We start from the raw sequence: 19,459 nt of genomic DNA on the forward strand, positions 1-19,459 counted from the left end.
TTTGCCAGCTTGTGATTGAGGTTTTAATTTCCTGTATATCACTTTGAACCTGTTTCATAGATTCTATTTCTTTCCTAAATTATTTATTCAGGGTTCCATCATTTTTATATTCTCCTCTATTTTTTTTAATCAGTGTATTCTTTAGAAGCACTTAGTACTTTGATTATAGTTACCACTACATTTTTTAGTTCAGTAATTATTTCTGATCTGATTTCTTCTATACCTTTCTGCAGTTGATTCTTTACTGTCAACGCTATTATTTCAGAGGTATCTGGTGTGTGATTTCCTGTTTCCTCAGTGCTAGTGTCTTCTGCATTTGTACTGGGTGGACTTGGGGCCTGAGACTGCATTTTGTTCCTTCTCTTTGTCATTTTGTATACCACTGTCTTCTGACCTTGGTGTAGTGCTTAGATAGAGTTATTACCTTAGCACCAGGTCCGGATCTATGAAGTTCTGATTCCTCCAGGTGGGTGGTGTTTGGTTCTGGCTGTGTGCTCCACTTCTTTCTGCTGCAGGCATTAGAGTTGAACCCTTTGTGTCTCTCTGTCAAGATGTTCTGCTCCTGAATCAGCTGGGTGGGTCTTGCCTCTAGCCTCTTTGCAGGGAGTTCTGCTGAAGGGTTCCCTACTGGGCTTGCAGCCTGGGTGAAATGAGGATCTGCGGGCCCCGGGTTCTCCAGTATTTGTTATTGATTTCTTGAAAATAACCATTCTTTCCAGGGTGTGACCAAATCTCAATACTGTTTGTGTCTTTCATATTTCCTGTTTTTATTTCTTGCTATTGAACATTCATGCATTTATTTGCTTTCTGTATTTCTTCACCTGAGAAGTGTGTATTCATCTCAGATGCCCATTTGTGGATTGGGTCCTTAAGTTTGAGAGGTCTGATTTTATTTATTTTTTTGAGTTCTTTATATGTTCTCATTAGTAATCCTTTACCCAACAAAGAGGTGGAAAATATTTTTCCCCACATTGTGGGTTGTCTCTTCACTCTGTTGGTGATTTCTCTTACTGTGCAGAAGTTTAATAAGATGAGGTGCCAGATGATTCTTTGTGATAACTCCTGTGCAATTAGGGTTCTATTCATAAAGTCTTTGCTTACACCAATGTTTTCAAGAGTTCTGCCTATTCTACCTACCAGCAGATTTAATGTTTCTATTTTGATATTTAGATCATCGATCCATTTCAAATTTAGTTTAGTGCATGGTGAAAGATATGGGTCCAATTTTAATCTTCAGCATGTGCAGAACCAGTTTTTCCAGCACTGTTCAGGAAAGTGGCTATCTTGCTTCCAGTGAATATGTATGTTTGGCACTATTGACAAAGATAAGGTAACCGAATATGTCTGGAGTTATTTGTACATCTTCTAATCTGTTCCACTGACATTTGGGTCTCTTTTTTGGCCTGTACCATGCTTTTTCTTTCTTTCTTTTTTTTCCCCCTAATCACAGTAGCTTTACACTATAGTTTCAAGTCAGGGATTGTGATGCCTGCCCCTTGCCTTTCCTTTGTTGCCCAGAATTGTCTTTGCTATTCTGGGTCTCTTCTGGTTCCACATGAATTTTAGGATTATTTTCTCTAATTCTGTGAAATACACTATTGGAATTTTGATCGGGATTGCACTAAAACTGTATAATAGTTTTAGAAGTACGGCCATTTTCATCATACTGGTTTTTCCTACCCAAGAGCAAGGGACATCTTCCCACTTTCTGAAACCTGCTTCAGAGTATTATAATTTTCAATGTAAAGGTCTTTTACATTCTTTTTACATCCGGATTCCTAGGTGTTTCATTTCTTGGATGCTACTGTGAAAGATGTTGTGTCCCTAATTTCTGCAAGCTTTTTGCTTCTGCACAGGAATGCTACTGATTTTTGAGTAATGACTTTGTATCTAGGTACATCCCAAAGTTTTAACACATTCTCACCAGCTTAAGTGAGTGATATACACATGACTGTCACATCGGGTGGTTTGTGCCTCTGGAGGTACAAAAGAATCTAATCACCTTTGTTGGATTTTTTATTAATAACATGAAAAGACACCTGATGGGACAGTTATATGTGTATCACCAGTGATTCAAGCCACCCAGCTGCAAGACATAAATTATGGTTCCATCATGAATATGTTAAAGGATTCATTGGCTTTCAAAAGCTCTTCACAACTTCTCACTGAATTCTTTCTCCAAGGTAAGACCAATGTTGTCATCAAAGAGTGAGGACAGTGATACCACAGAGCCAGAGGGTTTTCAAGGTCACTCAGAAGGTCAGGAGGCAAGACCAACAGGACAAAACTCTGGATCCTATTGTACAGCAAACAGTCTACACAAAAAGCAAAACCTGGTATTGCTTTCATGAGTATGATGTTCTCGAATTCAAAACATGAGGGTCCATTGCCAACATTTCATATCTCCAATTTCCCAAACCCCACAGCCCAGAATAATAAGCTACTTTATAAAAAATTAAGGAAGCTCTTGTTGTATTGCCTAACACTTGATCTCAAAACAAACTGTTCATTTGACTCACTTATATATAATCCTTTTAAAATATTTTCTCAAAGATCCAAAGTCCACAAATCCATAGCCTAGAAGAGATATTGAAAAGTCCCAAGTCTATTCTCATGACACCAGAGTATTCCACACCTTAATGACTAAGAAGACAGAGCTGTCAATTCCATCCTTGTTGGTTAATCTCCAAGGATGGAGAATTCATAGCTTCACTCCCTCTTCCTTCTGCAACACATCCACAATCATGAATTTCTTGTAGTGGTTACCTTTTTCAGTAGAACACACATTGACATCTTTTTTTTTTTTTTTTTTTTCTGCTCCCTACCAGGCTTTCAAATTCTCTACCTTCTCTTTGCATTTGTGGGGACCCAAACTAAGCAAGACATTCTCTCCAGAAGCTCAACTAGGACTTTGCATCAGATGCCTGATCTTACCAATCACAAGCTCTGACTCCCATGGGTTCCAAACCTATCATCAGGAAGGCGCCTACTCAGCCTACTCAGGCATGGTTCCACTTCAGACACCATTCAGGGCTATGCCTCCAGTATATCTAGATGCAATCCCCTACTCCAAGATCTCAGGCATCAGGAATCCAATCTTTCACTATTAGTCACACTTTGGCAACACAGCAGAGACAGATGGGGAATGTGGTGCTCAATTACCTTGGCTACCTGAGCAAATAGATTTGCTTTACAGTGTTCTTGTTCTCTTTCAGAAAAATAACAAAAACAAACAGCTCAAAAAGAAAAAAATTAAATCTGCCAGCCCAATAAAATACGCTTCTACCCAAAGCAGCTGGGAAATGCACCAAAACTCTAATTCCAATGTAGAATCTGCGATGCTTAAGGGGAGAAAAGTCTATCCTTTTGGCTCTTGGTGTTGCCTACGACAGGGTCTGCTCTGTCCCTACAAGACTTTCTGGGGCCAGTCAACAGAAAGCTGAGTCTTCGGCTTCTTTGCTAATGCAGGATGCTCTCGCCAAACAGATCAGGACTGGATTCCATCTCTACTTTCTAGCTTTATGACCTTAGAGAAGTGTTCAATGTACTTAAGTCTCTCTCTTTATCAGCAACTCAGGGATAACTAATCTGATGTGACAACTGCAAGAACTAAATGCATTAATGTGTCAATTATTCCTATTCTTCCTTGAGTGCACACCAATCATATGCCCTGGGGTAAAGCAGAGATGATACAAGGAAAAGAACACTGCGCCATGTAGTGTCACACTTTTTAATTCCTTACTTTTCATTCATCTTATACAGGTCATTTAGACAAGTTATTTCCACAACAAATCAAGATCATGAGAAGATAGTCTTATTCTTGGAAATGGTACAAAAATACAGAAATGAAAAAGATTATTTGAAATTGAATCCAAGAGAGAAAAATTTTTCTTTGCACATCTCTTAAATTGTATTACACTCTTCTTCAAGAAGCTCTAAAATGTCTCCAGTGCCCTGGGCCAGTATTTCCTAAACAGTGTTGCACAGAACATTAGTCCCTTGAGATAATCTTTGAAAACTCTTCTGTGTCCAACTATGATTTCCAGAGGCATGGTAATGCATCCCCATCTTAGAGGCTCAGAATGCATATCCACACAGAGGCCCTGAGAAACACTGTCTAAAAGGCAGATGCTTAACTTGATTAATCCAGACTCATCTGACCACACTGGTCACTCTGCTAATAGGATACACAAAACACACCCAAGCTGCCAAAGGCCTCACTTTGTCTCTAACTCCAGCCCCAAAACTCGCTATAGATCCACTCATCATGTAGGTTAAACCTGCCTAGGTCCTGTTCCCAGTCCCCACCTTTTTGTTTATAACTACTTTAGTGATAGTACAAATAAGTCACTCAGTTAAAATACATAACACAATGGTTTCTAGAACACTTGCAGAGTTGTGTACCCCTCAACATACGATCATACCCATCAGAAATCAGTTATCTCCCCTCAAGCCTCCAACTATTAATCTATTTCTGTACCAATGAGGCTTGCTTATTCTTACTGTTTCATATAAATTACACCATATACTTCGTGGCCTTTTTCCTCAAGTTTCTCACTCTTTTTTCAAGGCTCACCAATATGGTAGCAGGAGTCAGATCTTTGTTCTTTTCTATGATCAAATAATGTCCTTATGTACATCTTCACTATTTTGCTTATTTATCAAGAAATAGACATTTAAGTTGCTTTCACTTTTTGGCTCTTGGGAATAATGCCACTATGAACATTTATAGCTTTTCAGACTAAATATGAGGGGATATATATGAGCTGAGTCACTAGGACTAGGTCATATGAGAATACTACACTGAACCTTTTGAAGAATTCCAAAGACTAGTTTCTAAAGTGGCTGCATCAACTTACATTTCTATTAGCAGTGTATGAAGATTTTCACTCTCCACATCCTTGCCAATACATGCCATTTTTTTATTACAGCCATCCCAGTAGTAGGAATGGTATCATCTCATTGTAGTCTTATAACCATGCTTTTTGATGTCTGCTCTCATGGTTATGGAATTTTATCTACCTAGGTGCCTTTTCAATCTGCATCCAACCAACTCATCCAGACACAGCTAAAACCCTGCAGTTTCCCTGGAATCTGCAAACTCATTCAAGTGACACTAGGGCACAGCTTCTATTTACATTTCCTGCAACTGGGGGCTTTTGCCTTATGTCTTCTGTTTCCAAACAGACAGTGAACTCCTTAAGAAGTAGAATGAAGGAAGTGGCCTCTACATCTATAAACAGATGGATAAAGTATGACATTTATACATCATGGGATAGTACTCTTTCATACAGAAAAATAAATTTGAGTATCTGTAGGAACATGCACATTCCTTAAGACCACAATGCTGGGTGAAATATCACATGGTTTCTCTTGAGAAACTCAAAAATAAAGATCAAAATAGAAGAAAGATACCAGGAAATATGGAGATAGGCTTTTATTTTTCAAAATGGAAGGGGACCCGGAGATGGAGGGGAAGAGAGAAAAAAAAGGAAAGGGATGAAAAAAGTTTTCACATGTACAGGTACCAGCTTCCCCATACAAATGTAATCATTATGTACTCCAACCATGTACTAATAAAAAATAATTTTTTTTAATGGAGTGAGAATTTTAAAAAGTGCAATGAGCTCTTACATTTCTTACTTCATAAATGTTTACTAACACAATTTAATGTGGGGGCTCAGGCTATAGTTGAAACAAGTAAAAATAAATGAGGGAGAGGGCAAATAAGTGAAGATGGTTGTAAAAATCACTCTTTTGGGCTGGTAAGATAGCTCAGCATACTAAGTGCTTGTTTAGGCAAGCACAGGGCCTGGGCTTCCATCCTTGGCACCATATGCTGTGCCAGCCTCACCCCCAGGCACACTGAACAGGCCACCATGACCTGGAATGGTGGTGCATGCCTGCAATCCCAGTGCTGAGGTGGCTGAAAGCACGAGGATCACTATGATCTGAGCTGCATAGTGAGACTCTGTACCAACTACATTAATAAAGTCATTCTCTTGTACCTGGGTATGGTGGTATATGTCTGTAACCTCAGCACTTATGACACAGAGGCATGAGGATTATCACTAAGTTCAAGGCCAACATGGACGACATAGTGAGTTCAAGCCAGCTGGCACTACATAGTGAAACACTGATTCAAAAAACTAAAAGGTCAATCAATCATTCCATCAGTCAGTCACTCCATCAACCAGTCATTCTTTTACTCCAGGGGACTAGGAGGAGGTCCTAAAGAAGCCAAGGAGAAACAAAATGCAAGGAATTTATTCTATAGCTCAAAAATTGAAATAATTCTAAGCAGCTGCTGCTCACTAAGTCTAGGTTCAGGATCATAAGAACAAGACAAAGATAAAAGTCAGGGAGCAGAACTTGGGCTGCTTTGTTTCCCAGATGTTTATTCAATCCCAGTCTCATAGCTCCTTGGTGAGCATGAATAGCAAAACAAAAATGGGAACTCCCTTGTGGCCCTGACTCTCAGGTGAATTGGGCTGAGGTCATTCTCACCTGGCCATCTGCTTGTAGGCTTCTTCTGCCACAGCAAAGATGTGGGGGTCCATGTCGCCCATGTTTTGGCCACTGTAGGCATAGATGACATCTTGTCCATAGATTGGCAACTGCTCATAAGGGTTAATGGCAACAAGCACAATACCTGCAGACAGATAAAGCAGTCAGATTTCTATAGCACAAGAGCCATGTGGCATCAACGTAAGGCATCATTCCTGTACACTGAAACTAAAGAATAAGAGGATAGCAAGATGCCTCTTAAACTAAATTGAGACAGATCTGTGTGCTGCTGAGCTAGGCACTCCTGAATGAGAGTGTTATGGTTTGTGTCTAGCTGTCCCCCAAAGGCTCATATGTGATGGGGTGGCTTCAAGAGTTTGTGATTAATTCATGATCCAATGGATTATGGGTATGAGTGCTACACTTGCCCTGGGGAAATAACCTGGAGGCAGTACAAGAAAGGGAGAGGCTTCCTCTCTGCCACTGTAGCCACTGTGTCTCCCTGTTAGCTCTTAAATGTTTTTCTGTTTTCCACCATGATGAACACCTTACCTTTGCCATGTGCCAGTCTGCCGTGGAGCCAGCTGAGTATGGGCTGAAACCTCCACGAACTGTGAGCTAAATAAACCTTTCCTTCCTTAACTCTAGGTACCAGGTATTTTGTCCCAGCAACGTGAGAAAAGTTACTAAGATGAAGAATAAGATACCTGCAGGCCAAGTCCAAGCCATGTTATAGCCTGGAAGAGCATGTGTCCTTAAACATTGTACACATGCGCACAGCACACTCATAAGTGATCAGACTGAGTCCATAAAACACAGCTATGCAAAGTGTTGCACATTGAAAGAGAAGAGGATTCTATCAACAGGAACTAGAGATTTAAAAACCCATCTAAGAATTAAAACCTGAGATGGCAGCTTTGTGTGTATGGTTATCTTAACTAAAATACAATCTATGGACAGAAAATAAAATCAATGGCTCAGTGGAATAAGCGCTTGCTTAGCAAGTACAAGGACCTGAGTTCAACCCCTGGTTCCACAAAAAAAGAAAGAAAGAAAGAAAGAAAGAAAGAAAGAAAAAGAGAAAGAGAAAGAGAAAGAGAAAGAGAAAGAGAAAGAGAAAGAGAAAGAGAAAGAGAAAGAGAAAAAGAGAAAGGAAAGGAAATCAGCACACTACTTAACCTCTCAGTACCTACACTATAGAATGAGGATGACAATTGCACTGACCTGGGAAATGTGCTGGATAACCCAGTAAATAGGAGGAGGAATACTCAACACCAGTACCTTGCACAGTAAGTACTACGTGTGTTTTTTAACCATATAACATCTCCTATCTTAATTTTCTTATATCTCATGTTCTCTAAAAAGGATGTACTATAATGACGAGTTTAATAAATATTCTGACTGCATAATCAAGAAATCCTGTAAGATTCAGATCACCTTTTATAAATAGGTGGGGCAAATTGATATTGGAGAATATGCCAAGAAATTTGTAAATTCAGTCTCTGAAACAAGACAGAAATATGAATTCTTCTTTCCCGTAAGGTCCTATTTTAGATGTCAGAAGACCCCTGCACTGAGGAACACCACCAGAAGCTTTTCTAGTCACTTGGGGAAGAGCAAGAAAGAACAGTCAGGTTTCCAGCGATGAGAATTCTGCGTCGTGATGCCTCCCGGTGAGAAATGAGGATCCTCAAGCACAATAAATCAGCTTATATCAAGTCAAGACGCAAAAGCCAGAGAAAGAAAGATGTATAAGTCTCTTGGTGTGAAAAGTAGTGGATCAAAAACTGAGGCCCAGAGCCCTCATAAATTCTGTAAAAAGGCTAATCACCTGGAGAATCCTCTTAGGAACATCAATGAAAGTTCTTGTGGTTATTAGAAAGTTCTATAATCTAACTCATGCAGCATTCAATTCACATTTTCACCTCAGACCCTGAGCTTCCATCATCCCCAAGTACTCTAACACTAGCAGCAAGTGGTTCCCTAAGGACTCAGGAAGGGGCTTGAGCTACCGCCGATGCCCAGATGGCTGAGGTCAGAGTTCCTGCAGTGTCTGAACAACCAGAACAACTCAGCAGGATTCCTCACATCATAAGTTAATGATCACTTACCCAGAAAAGGAAGGTTTTTTCCTAAAAAATTCTTACTGAAAGTTCTAATAGCATCTTGTTTCTTTCAAATCAAACTTTCTCTAGCAGTTGGAGTAAAGGAGTTTTGGAAAACTTTCCCTCTCTCCAACACCAAAGTCTAGCAGAATAGCTCACCCTAATCTACTAGCTAACCTGCCAATTCCACACCAAGTTGAACACAAAAGTGAAAAAGCCCACAAGTAGCTCAGGTATCACTGTGATCAGGACTAGCATGAGGGCTCTGCAGCATGACCAGGACACTTTCCACAGAGAAGCTCCCTGGCCCAAGTCCCCCCAAGCATGTTTCAAACCTGCCTCTCAAGCAACAGTTCACGAAGTTTTATTTTTGTTACACTAATTAACAATACTCAAGAGGACTCAAAGGGGGAGAAAGAAACCAGAAATTGGAATATTGGAAAAGGAAAACAAAATGTGATAATTTCAGGAGTTTCTGTTTTAAGCATTTGTTATGAATGTTCTCATTAATTCAACAAAGATTCCTGAAGCATCATGTTTGTACACAAGTAAGTGAAAAGGTCAGAGAGAAAGGCAGCTTTTGAAGGAGGAAGCACAAGCCAAGCACACACGTGTGCATTTGATGGTGAGAGTGTGAACCAGAGCTAGGATGCTGTGATGGACCAACCGACTGCTCGCCTAAGCCAGCTGCCCACTGAGTGTGGTCCATTTCTTCTGTGGTGGAGCTGTGATCAGCATGAGCTATCCTAGTGAGTCCAAAGCAGCTTGTCGCATTCACTGGCTGCAAACCCTCTGAGGGGTTCAGATGAGGGGTACTTGAACCAGAGCATGAAATTAGGATTTTTAAAAACCATTTAATAAACTAACATAAAAATAAAAGGACTTTCAAACACACACAGAAAACACGCGCATGCGCACGCGCACACACACACACATATACACACAGCACACAGATGTCCCCTACTTACCACAATAAGTGTAGATATGGTTGGACTCCAGGAACCGAACCTTCAGGTTATGCAAAACTGCAGGCTCATGGAGATAGCTAAGGGCAGTGAGATCATTTTCTCCCACCAAGATATCTGGATTCCGCAAGAAGGGCAGCTGGTTGCTTTGGATGTCAATTGGGTATTCCTGAATCTGAAGAAAACACAATGAAATACAGTTATGAAACCTGTATTCAATGCCTTATCTTCTTGGCTACAATCACAGCCCTACAATGGCCCTGAGTGCTTAAGATAAACAATGTTTTAAAGAGAGGTAAGATGAACAAAATACCTGTGCTCCCATGAGACATGAGCCTGGATGGAAACTTTACTGATAATATAATCTCAGTGTATCAATATAAAACACGAACACAGGAAATTCAGGAAGCACCACCAGATTTAGGAGGACTTCTGCTGCTCAATAAAGAAAATACTCAGCTTGAAATTCTAGTAGCCATAGGCGTAGCATTTTCTCCTGTGTTGGAGACCTTCCTTGATTGGCTGCATTTATCGCTGAGATTTCTTTACTTGTTGTAGTAAATATTCCTTGATTTGGATTATCTGCAATCAAGGCCCTGTGCTCTCTCAGTGGTCTCTCCCACTTGCTCATTTATTGCTCCGTAACCTGACAGCAACTTGCTCTCAGGCAACAATCCTGCTTTTACCTGAAGTACAGTTAAGAATTTGAGAGAGAGAGAGAGAGAGAGAGAGAGAGAGAGAGAGAGAGAGAGAGAGAGAGAGATTGAACTCAGGGAGCAAGGTTATATATCTTAAGGTCACATCTCAGACGACAGCCTTCTACTACATTCTGACAAATCATTTGGACTATACACATACTCAAAAATGCTTGACAGGACACAATGAGGCTATACACATTGCACAGACAGTAATAGATGAAAGGTAGTGGTAGTATCTTTAAGCATTTAAGCAGGAGGAAGTTCGCTGGTGTTCACCATGTTTTATCTAAGTGTTAAATTTCTAACACTATTCTTAAGAACAATCTGAGAAATTTTCCTGGTCCAGACATTTTGAGAGTTTTTAGACAGGGTCTAAGAATCTGATTTTTAAAAAAATCTTAATTTTTTATATAGATGGCCTACGGATCACATTTTAAGAATTGCTGTTCTATGTAAGACCTTAGGAAATTCCCTAGATACAAACTCAACTTGCTGGGGAGTAACAGTGAATTTTTAAGAGACTGAACTGCCAATGCTATTTAAAAAAACAAATCTTAGTGTAAGTTATAAAGCCCCCAAGTAAAGTACAATGGTTGTGTTACAAAAAACATAGTAGGAGATCCAGAAAAAAATGCAAACACATACAGAAAATTTGTGCATACTGATAAAATTATAAATAGATGGGTAAAATGAATTTTTCAAACAAAAATCATAGATAAACAATTCACTTAGGGAAAAAAATTGATCAAATGTTTTATGCTTTAAAAAATTTAGATGTAAAAAAGTTAAAATAAAGCCAAAAAGAATAAAGATGAAAATCAGCAAATGTTTTCATAAATTTGGGGAACAAAGACTTTTGAAGGAGAATTAAAAAAAAAATCAGAACTACATAGGAAAATAACAATAAATTTGGCTATAATATAGAGCTTTAAAACTATCATCAAACATACCATCTGCAAAGTCAGCCTGGAGAAGAGGATAGGTATACTGGATTACACAACACAGTTTATACTATTCATGTCTAGAGTTTTTAAAAATCAAGAAAACTAACACTTCCAGCAGAAAGTTAAGCATAGTACACAAGTCACAAAATAAGAAACAAATGGATGGCATATGAAAAGCTACTCATATTGGTCAATAACTGAAGAAATGCAAACAAAAGACTGTAGCACTAATATTACCTAGCAGATAAGCAAAGGTCTAAAGACTTGAGATGACCCTCACAGGAAGAGCGTGGCAACCTGGTATCCCACTTGTGGGCTCAGACTGGCCCCATCTCTCTGTAAGGCAGCAAGTAATAGGGTCTCTGAATTTTCCCTTCAAAGGATTCCTCTTTTAACTTAAAATAATCTTACAAGTGAAAAAAGATACAGACAAACTAAAACTACAAATAGTGAAGGTTGAATATGACCTAGACTCATATGGACGATCAGGTAACTACCTATAGCATTTTCCTTAATAAAAAAATGATATAAATATAGTATCCAAAAAGATCCCAATTAAAGAGCCTGCTAAATAGCTCAGCAGATTAAGTGCTTGCAAGCAGGTGCTGGGGCCAGGGGTTTGATCCCCGGGCCTGCTGCACCAGCCCCACCCCCGGGGCACACTGAAATGGCAATTGAGACTGGGTATGGTGGCACATGCCTGTAATTCCAGCTTTTGAGAGGCTGTAAACAGGAGGATCATTATGAGTCTAATCTAGTAGTGAGACCCTGAACACCCTGTAGACCATACCCTAAAATACAAAAACAAACAAACAAACAAAAAACACCAAAAAGATCCCAATTATTTAAAACCATGTATTAAAGTCTGTCTGGAATGATGTCTCACAAAATACCATCGGTTATATCTGTCAACATGATGTTTTTCTGTGTATATGTTGTTTTTAATTTCTTTTTAATCCAAGTTCTTTTCTTTCTAAAAAATGTTCTATCTGCATTAAACATTCTTTTTGGAGGAAATTAGTAAACAACTATCATGAAGACAATGCAGAAAAAAGTTTCCTAAGGTAGGACAAGAGGAAATAGAGTGCTGAGGACTGGTGTTAGTTCATTAAATTCTGGAGTTGATAGCTGTTTTAGTTTTTTCAATACTATAATAAAATACCTGAAATAATCAATTTATAAAGAAAAATCCTTTATTCTCACTTATCAATTCTGGAGTGTCAGCCCATCTTTGTTTGGCTCTACTGCCTTGGGCCTGTGCAAGGCAGAACATCATGGCATGGAATGAGGGGTGCAGCAAAGGGGTTCACCTCCTGGTGAACTAGAAGCAAAGAGAGCGGGGGGGGGGGGAAGGTACTGGGGTTGCAACAGCACCTCTAAGAGCACACCCTAATGAGCTAGCTTCTTGCCATAGACCCTCACCTGCTAAAACGTCCACCCCTCCCAATAGTACCACCGGTGGGCAACTCATCATTTAACACACGCACCTTTGTGGAATACTCAATATTCCAATTCTACCATCTGAGTCAGGAGTATCCCTAGGACTCTGCAACACCTCCCTGCCTCAGCCATTCTAACAGCATGCTCTACAGATGCCCAGCAACTCTCTGTCCACCCTATCCCCCAGACAAGGAACATGCTTGGGAGAGCCAAGCATGGAACCACAGTCTCCACTGCACCTTGCCCTTCAGTATTCAGATTGGAAAGCATGACCTTACCCATGGTCTGCGTACCCTAAGGCAGAAACTCCAGCACTCTACCCTTTCTCAAATGAATTGCCTCTCAGAAGACTTCCCACAGCAGTGGAGAGGCAAATGCGTATGCAATTTTGTGAGAACATGGCCACAAATACGCTAGTGGTATCGGTTACAGTAAAATTGATAAGGGTAAAAATGCCAGAGCAGCAGAAAACAGGCAGGAGCTACAAGCTCAGCACTCCAAGCTACAGATTCCTGAGCACGTGGACATCCAGAGGGAAGGAGAGACTTAAGAATAGATTTTTGTTGTTGAGAAGAATGTGAATCTAATGCAGCTATTTGTGTCTCATATTAACAGCTGACTGTGGTGCCAGAGGTGCTGAGTATTTGCAATCACTGCCACATAACAAATGAGGAACACACTACCATATTGAACAAGTCATATCACTCCTAAATTTGTTTATCCAGAGGTCTAGGCACAACATTCCTAAAGCAAAGATGTTGGTTCCTTGTATTAGCAGCTGGGCATAGACTCAATAAAAATGCAAACATTTTTTAAAATACTGTTTTATAGTCAGTCATGGTACACACATGTAATTCCAGAACTAGGGAGGCTGAGGCAGGAGTATTCTTACGAGTTTAAGGCCAGTCTGGGCTACAAAGTGAGTTTAAGGCCAGTTTGAACTGCATAGTGAAACCCTATCTCAAAAAGGCAAACCAAGCAAACAAACCAACCTCCAGTTTTATATTTAAAAATAAAAATGTTACACTTCAATATGTTTGATAATATATACTTAAAATATTTCAATAGACACAAGGTTATAGCCTCTTGCCATACCCACTCAAAATGTTGGGGCAGGCGTGGATCACAGAGCACACACCACTCTCTGTAAAGCTCAGCTGCTTCCCGTCCTCCTTGCTCTCGTGAATGTGTAAGTGAGTCCTTGCACACAGGGAGCATTCACCATCCAAGTGGCTGACTGTGAACCCAAACTCAGATGACAACTAGAACCTAAAAGCAAAACCATAGTAACAGGAGAGCTTTCCCAGCCACTAGAGGGCAGGAGTGGAGCAGTTTGTAAGGGAGGTGGGGCCAAGAAAGAGACTGCAGACCTGAACAGAGTTACCCTCCAGTCAAAGCTTGAGGATGTCCCATCTATTAAGGGTAGCATCTCCTGAAAAGCCTGATCCACTTTAGGGGCAGGGTTCTAGGACTGAGGGTTAGCACATAGGCCTCTTACATTTATCATGGCTCTGAGAAGAAGACACTATCCTTTTCACACGAGGTGTCATGTAAAACACCTTATGGTAGGTGAAATATGCCAGACACAGAAGCACAAACACTGTATAATTACACTTGTACAAAGTACTGGGAACAAAGTCATAGAGACAGAAAGCAGAATGGTGTCTTCCAGGGGATGAGGTGAGGGGACTGGAATGAGGATCAGGGGATGGTTCCACAACTGCAAAAGCTACTCAACTGAACACTTATAAAATGGCTCATATGGTAAATCTTACGTTACCTATGTTTTGCCACAATAATCATGAAGGAAACAGTGAAAAGGCTGAATACTCTGAACAGGTATAGGACAGGCCAACAATCAGGTGGAAGGTCCTGCCCTTAGTCCAAGGTCAGGATACTTCTTCTAGCAGAGAATCTGACTGTAACCTTTTGCCACCTAGTGGCTTTGGTGGCTGGGAGAGCTACCAGTCAGGCTGCTTTCTGCCTCAGAGGAGATATTCTTTGAGCATTCAGGATCCAGCCACGCAGCTTCCACACTCTGTGGAAGCTGGTGCACTGTGGCCAAGTTGCTCAGAGTTAACTGTGAGCAAAGCACAACCTCTGAGTGACCTGCCCAGACGCAGACACTCAGCCCATTATTTCTGGAGAGCTGCTCATCTCCAGTCCTAGGTTTCCTTCTGATTCCATGCTGACTGGTCTCAAAGCTAAGGCGGGGGACAATGGGCTCTGGGAAGCTGCCAGATTAGTCATGCAGGGACAAATCCATGTGCAGCCGGAGAGGCCAGCATCTGCTCTGTTTTAGCAACAGGGCAGATCATTCCTCACTACCTCCATACAACTTTTAAAAACACCCGCCCACCTGAAAAGATCAACTGCAATGAAATCTGTTGGGGTAGAAGACACACCACTCAAGTGGGTGGATTGATTTCATCTCGTTTCAGGCGTGGGGTGGGAAGTTATTCAACATGGTAAACAGGATTCCATCTGGTGGGGGGTTTGTTTCTCACCTCAAAACCAACAAGAAGAGGTTAGCAAAGCTTGCCTGGAGCTAGAGAAAGGCTGGGGGCGCTCCAAGGCACACTTTCTTTCAAACTCGCAGGTCCTCCTCCAGTTTAGCAAGCAGCATGCCCAAGCTGATGCAAAACTGAGGTTAGTAGGAGAACGTTCAAGCAACAGGTTAATCACTATTTAGACCAGACCAAAGCACTTGAAAAAAAAAAAAAGAAAAACAATCAGACAGTAAATAATTCAGCATGAAAGGATACAAACTAAATTTGTGTTGTTGGAAGTCAGGAGCCACAACAGTTATGCCAAGCCAACCTCTTTGCTCTGTACCCAAACAATCCACCCTGAAGCTATTTTTTTTTAAATAAATTTTATTGAGAAAGAAATAGCAATGAGACAGTTTTAAAACAGGTATGACAGTGACAATAATTAGCAAACTGCATATTGTTGTCTTCATAGTAGTTATTCATAGTACAAGATGCAGACATATCTTGTCTAAACACTATTATTACAAATCTTTCTTCTCATTGAACTAAGAGAAAGTAGCTGTATATCTATCTGAACTAATTTGTCTTGATGACTTCTCACCTCTTTGTTAAAAACCTATTTCTATCCCCTTCTCTTCCATTCTAGACCCTGCATTCTCAGCCTGTAGCCACAGGATGGTTTCTTTCTCCACTGGGGTCAAGGTACACTCGTTTTGTCTCCTTCCCTAGAACACACCCCAAAGAGACTCTTAGAGCTCAGGAATTTGGCATACAGCTCCTTCCAGGATGCTCTGTTCTCAGCCTCCTGCACCCTGAGCCACTGGTAGCTGGCTTCTTTCACACCTCTGCTCAAGAAGTTTGGCCGTTCTGAGCTGCCCGGCCACAGTAGGCTCCTCTACCTCTTCCCCTACACCTCACTGAATTGTTCCTACGTTGCAAATTGTCATGGAGACATTGTCACATTTCCATTTTATGGTCGCTATCTCATATAACACAGAGATCCTGAAAAGGTAGAGCTGTAACTTTCCACCTGTTTGACCTCACAGTGCAGGCTAAGCATTAATGTGTGAAATGCACACATTACAGTGGGCTGGTCACAAAACGCTCATGAAAAGGGAAATTGAACCAGACTTCTTAGGAAGAATAGAATTTCTCAATTATTACCTTGTGCCTTTTTGGCAGAAACAACCTGAAAATTCTAACAATCAGAAAGAATGCTCTTTACCAGGCACTACTTTAAGGAAATAACAGACACTGTTTGGGTTCAGATTAAGAATGTCCTCCATTGACTCTGTACTCAGAGGCAGGGCCTGTGGAAGGAGACTGGATCACCGGATTGCTTACTCACAAGGTAGGGCCTGGTCAAAAGAAGCAAGGCACTGGGAATGTGACCTGGAAGAGCATATCTCTCTTCTTGTTCCCTTACTTTCTGCTTTCTGGCTGCCTTGACATGAGCAGTTCTCCCCCACCCAGACCCTTTCATCAGGTACTTCCTGGTCTGAAACAAACTGACAATGGACTATAATCATGAATCAAAATAAACTACCTAAAAGAGGATAGGGTTTAAGTGTCAAGTATTGTATCTTAGTGATGAAGAAAGTGACTAAGGCCCCGAAAGAATGCTAGCCTGCTGATTGAGGTCATAAAGTCAGCAATGGCCAAGCCAGGATCCCAACTGAACAGTACAGTTCCAAAACCCACGCCCTCAACCACATCTGCAGCGTCCCCTGGCTTAGCTCCTGTCGCTCACCACCCACAGATGCTTCAGCCCCACAGAGGGGACTTCTTGTTCTCTCCAAGCTTCCAAAAGATTCTTGTCCCAGACATCAACGATGTTTCCACTGCTAACATCAATGGAAACTTCCTATGTGACATTCCACTGAATCATGAGCAGCTCATGATTTAGTACTTTCTCATTCATTATTATCAATAGCAATGAAGAAAGAATCCAGAGTCTCAGAAGCTTTAATAACCAGGAAATACCTAAGCACACAGTGTACCATAGAATACCACTTGGCACACAGCAGCCCACTCCAAGAACAGCACTTACAGTTTCATCTTCCAATTTGAGCTGGAGGCTCTTTTCTCCCTCTTTATAGTCCTTGGTGAGTTCAGCCGAGCGCCACACTTCCTCTGGGTCAGGAATCCAGACCCTTGTGTACTGAAAGATAAGAGAAGAAACTTAAGTACAAAATGGAAGCATTTACGTTTCTGAACACCTATCTAGCGGGGCCCCACCACACAAACTTCTAAAGCCATCTGCACACATCTTTTCCTTCTTTTCAAGACACAAGGTGATCCAATATCATGATAACAGATAAATCACTCACAGGATTGATGGCAGAGGGCACCTTCTAACTCTTAAGAAAACATCACAGATCAATGAAATTAGAATTCTGCCAATGACCACTAAGCATGCATTTGGTTATGTCCACAAGGGTTTGGCATCATCCTCTCAAAGAGCAGTTAAAAAAAGAAAGGAAAAGAAATGTCAGAAGAAAGATCTAGCATGCTAAAAGCAACAAAACAATGCATACAAAAGCCAACAGCTTAGAGAAAATCTTTGCCCTTTGGGAAGCCCTGCTCTGACACTCTACATTCAGGGGTCAAGTCATTTTCCCACAGAAGTAAAAGTAGTCAACAAACTCAATGCATACTTCAGTATCCCAAGTTCTCAGCCACTTAGATTTGTGTGTGTGTGTGTGCATTCTTTCAGCCACAAACGTAACACAAAATTCTTACTCCATATCCCCCAGTTGCTGTCCTGATTTTTTTGTAGGCATCTGAGTTAGAAATGTTACAGGCAGTCAGACAGTGCTGGGCCCCCAAAGGACCCAACATGGAAGACAAGATACCTTGCAACTGTGGGAGAGATCAGGCACCTTCACTGTGGGGCAGACCTCAAAACAAAAGGCAAAACAAATGCACCCACATACCTAGGGATGGGCATCAGGGATTGACATTCTAACTAGATATCAATCACCTTGAAAAAGCCAGGAAGACTCACTAGCCCAACTCCCTACAGGAAGAGCCCCTGTTCAGTATGCAGGCCAGCCTGCTCCATGACTCAGTTGCCCCTTTGATCCCAATTTAATCAATTTTACCTGAGCAATGATGCTTGCAATCTTATTGGTTGACCATAGTTTTGCCCCGCCTCATGCCCACTTTACAAGTTCCCATGTTTCCCACCATAGACGTGCCTCACCTCCTGGTTTTGCTCTATAAAATCCCTAGAAAAGGCAGGCTCCTGGGCAACCCACTCAGGTCCCCTTCTGTCTCTCTCCCAAACAGAAGCTTTCTTTTCCTAATAAATATATTCTGCTCTTAACCTCCACTGTCCCTAAAATTCATTCTTCAGCTTTAGAGAATATGAACTCATCCCAGACAACTTTCAGGCTGAGAGTTTCTTCCCCCTAAGTCAGTTTGGCCAAGTTCTGGCAGGAAAGAATGCAGGCCCTTTGGGTGGGTAGGAACACAGGACGTAGGAGCCTTCAGGGATATGCTGGGTACATTCTCTACTTAACTCCGATTCTCGGCCCTTGCTGCACACTACAATCATCCAGGAAAAGCTCTGAAAACATAAGTTCTGGGTTCCACCTCGCTAGTCAGGGCCTGGGGAGACAGAAAAGGTCCTGAGGAAAGACAGGCATGAGATTCTCCCATCTGCAGCATTTAGCTTTACTATTACCATCCTTGGTCTTGCCTTTGATACAGCTGCCAAATTTCTGAATTGTCTTCTCCTAGATAAGGGATTTCCCCAGGGCTCCTCTGCTTTAGAAATCATGTATATGTTCAATTTTTGTATCATAGAATATTCTTAACAAACTGTAACAAATGGCTCCTTTGCCCAAAAGTTCAGCCAGAATGTATGCTTGAGGCAGAATAATCCACACCTCCTCAGTTCAACAGCAGTTTTAAACACAGGCCTTATGGCCAGTCAGCTACCTGTGCAAGGCAGCCAGCTGGCTTTATCTGGGTCCTGCCTCTTTTTTTAAAAAAGACAGTAGTTTCCTCCAGGTGGTCACTGGTGCTTTTCTGTTTTTTGAAGAAAAACCCTGACTCCTGCCATACTTGTTTCTAATTCACTATACAGCAGCAAAAGTCCTCAAGCAACACAATCAGAACACTAATCAATGAGAAGGAAAACATCAACTTTTTTTATATCTTTCACATTCTGGCCCAGGGTAGGCAGCCAAAGTCTTTTTAGGTTGTGTGTGTGTGTGTGTGTGTGTGTGTGTGTGTGTATTGTTGTTGGTTTATTGTTGTTGTTTTTCCTGGCATTACAATGTAGTCTCATGAATCATAACC

General features: G+C 41.1%; 1 protein-coding gene across 1 annotated transcript in view; it reads right to left on the reverse strand.

Annotated features, from left to right (window-relative positions):
- The window catches only part of Myo5b (myosin VB), a 426,429-nt gene that overhangs the window by 245,812 nt on the left and 161,158 nt on the right, over window positions 1-19,459 (reverse strand). The window contains exons 2-4 of the mRNA XM_023713700.1: window positions 17,202-17,312; window positions 9,581-9,752; window positions 6,508-6,652 (exon numbers count right to left, since the gene is read on the reverse strand). Of these exons, the coding sequence (XP_023569468.1) occupies window positions 6,508-6,652; window positions 9,581-9,752; window positions 17,202-17,312 (428 nt within the window). The remainder of the gene's footprint in view (window positions 1-6,507; window positions 6,653-9,580; window positions 9,753-17,201; window positions 17,313-19,459) is intronic.

This window comes from Octodon degus, unplaced genomic scaffold (assembly GCF_000260255.1).
Source record: "Octodon degus isolate 3935 unplaced genomic scaffold, OctDeg1.0 scaffold00003, whole genome shotgun sequence".
Taxonomy (NCBI): Eukaryota; Metazoa; Chordata; class Mammalia; order Rodentia; family Octodontidae; genus Octodon; species Octodon degus.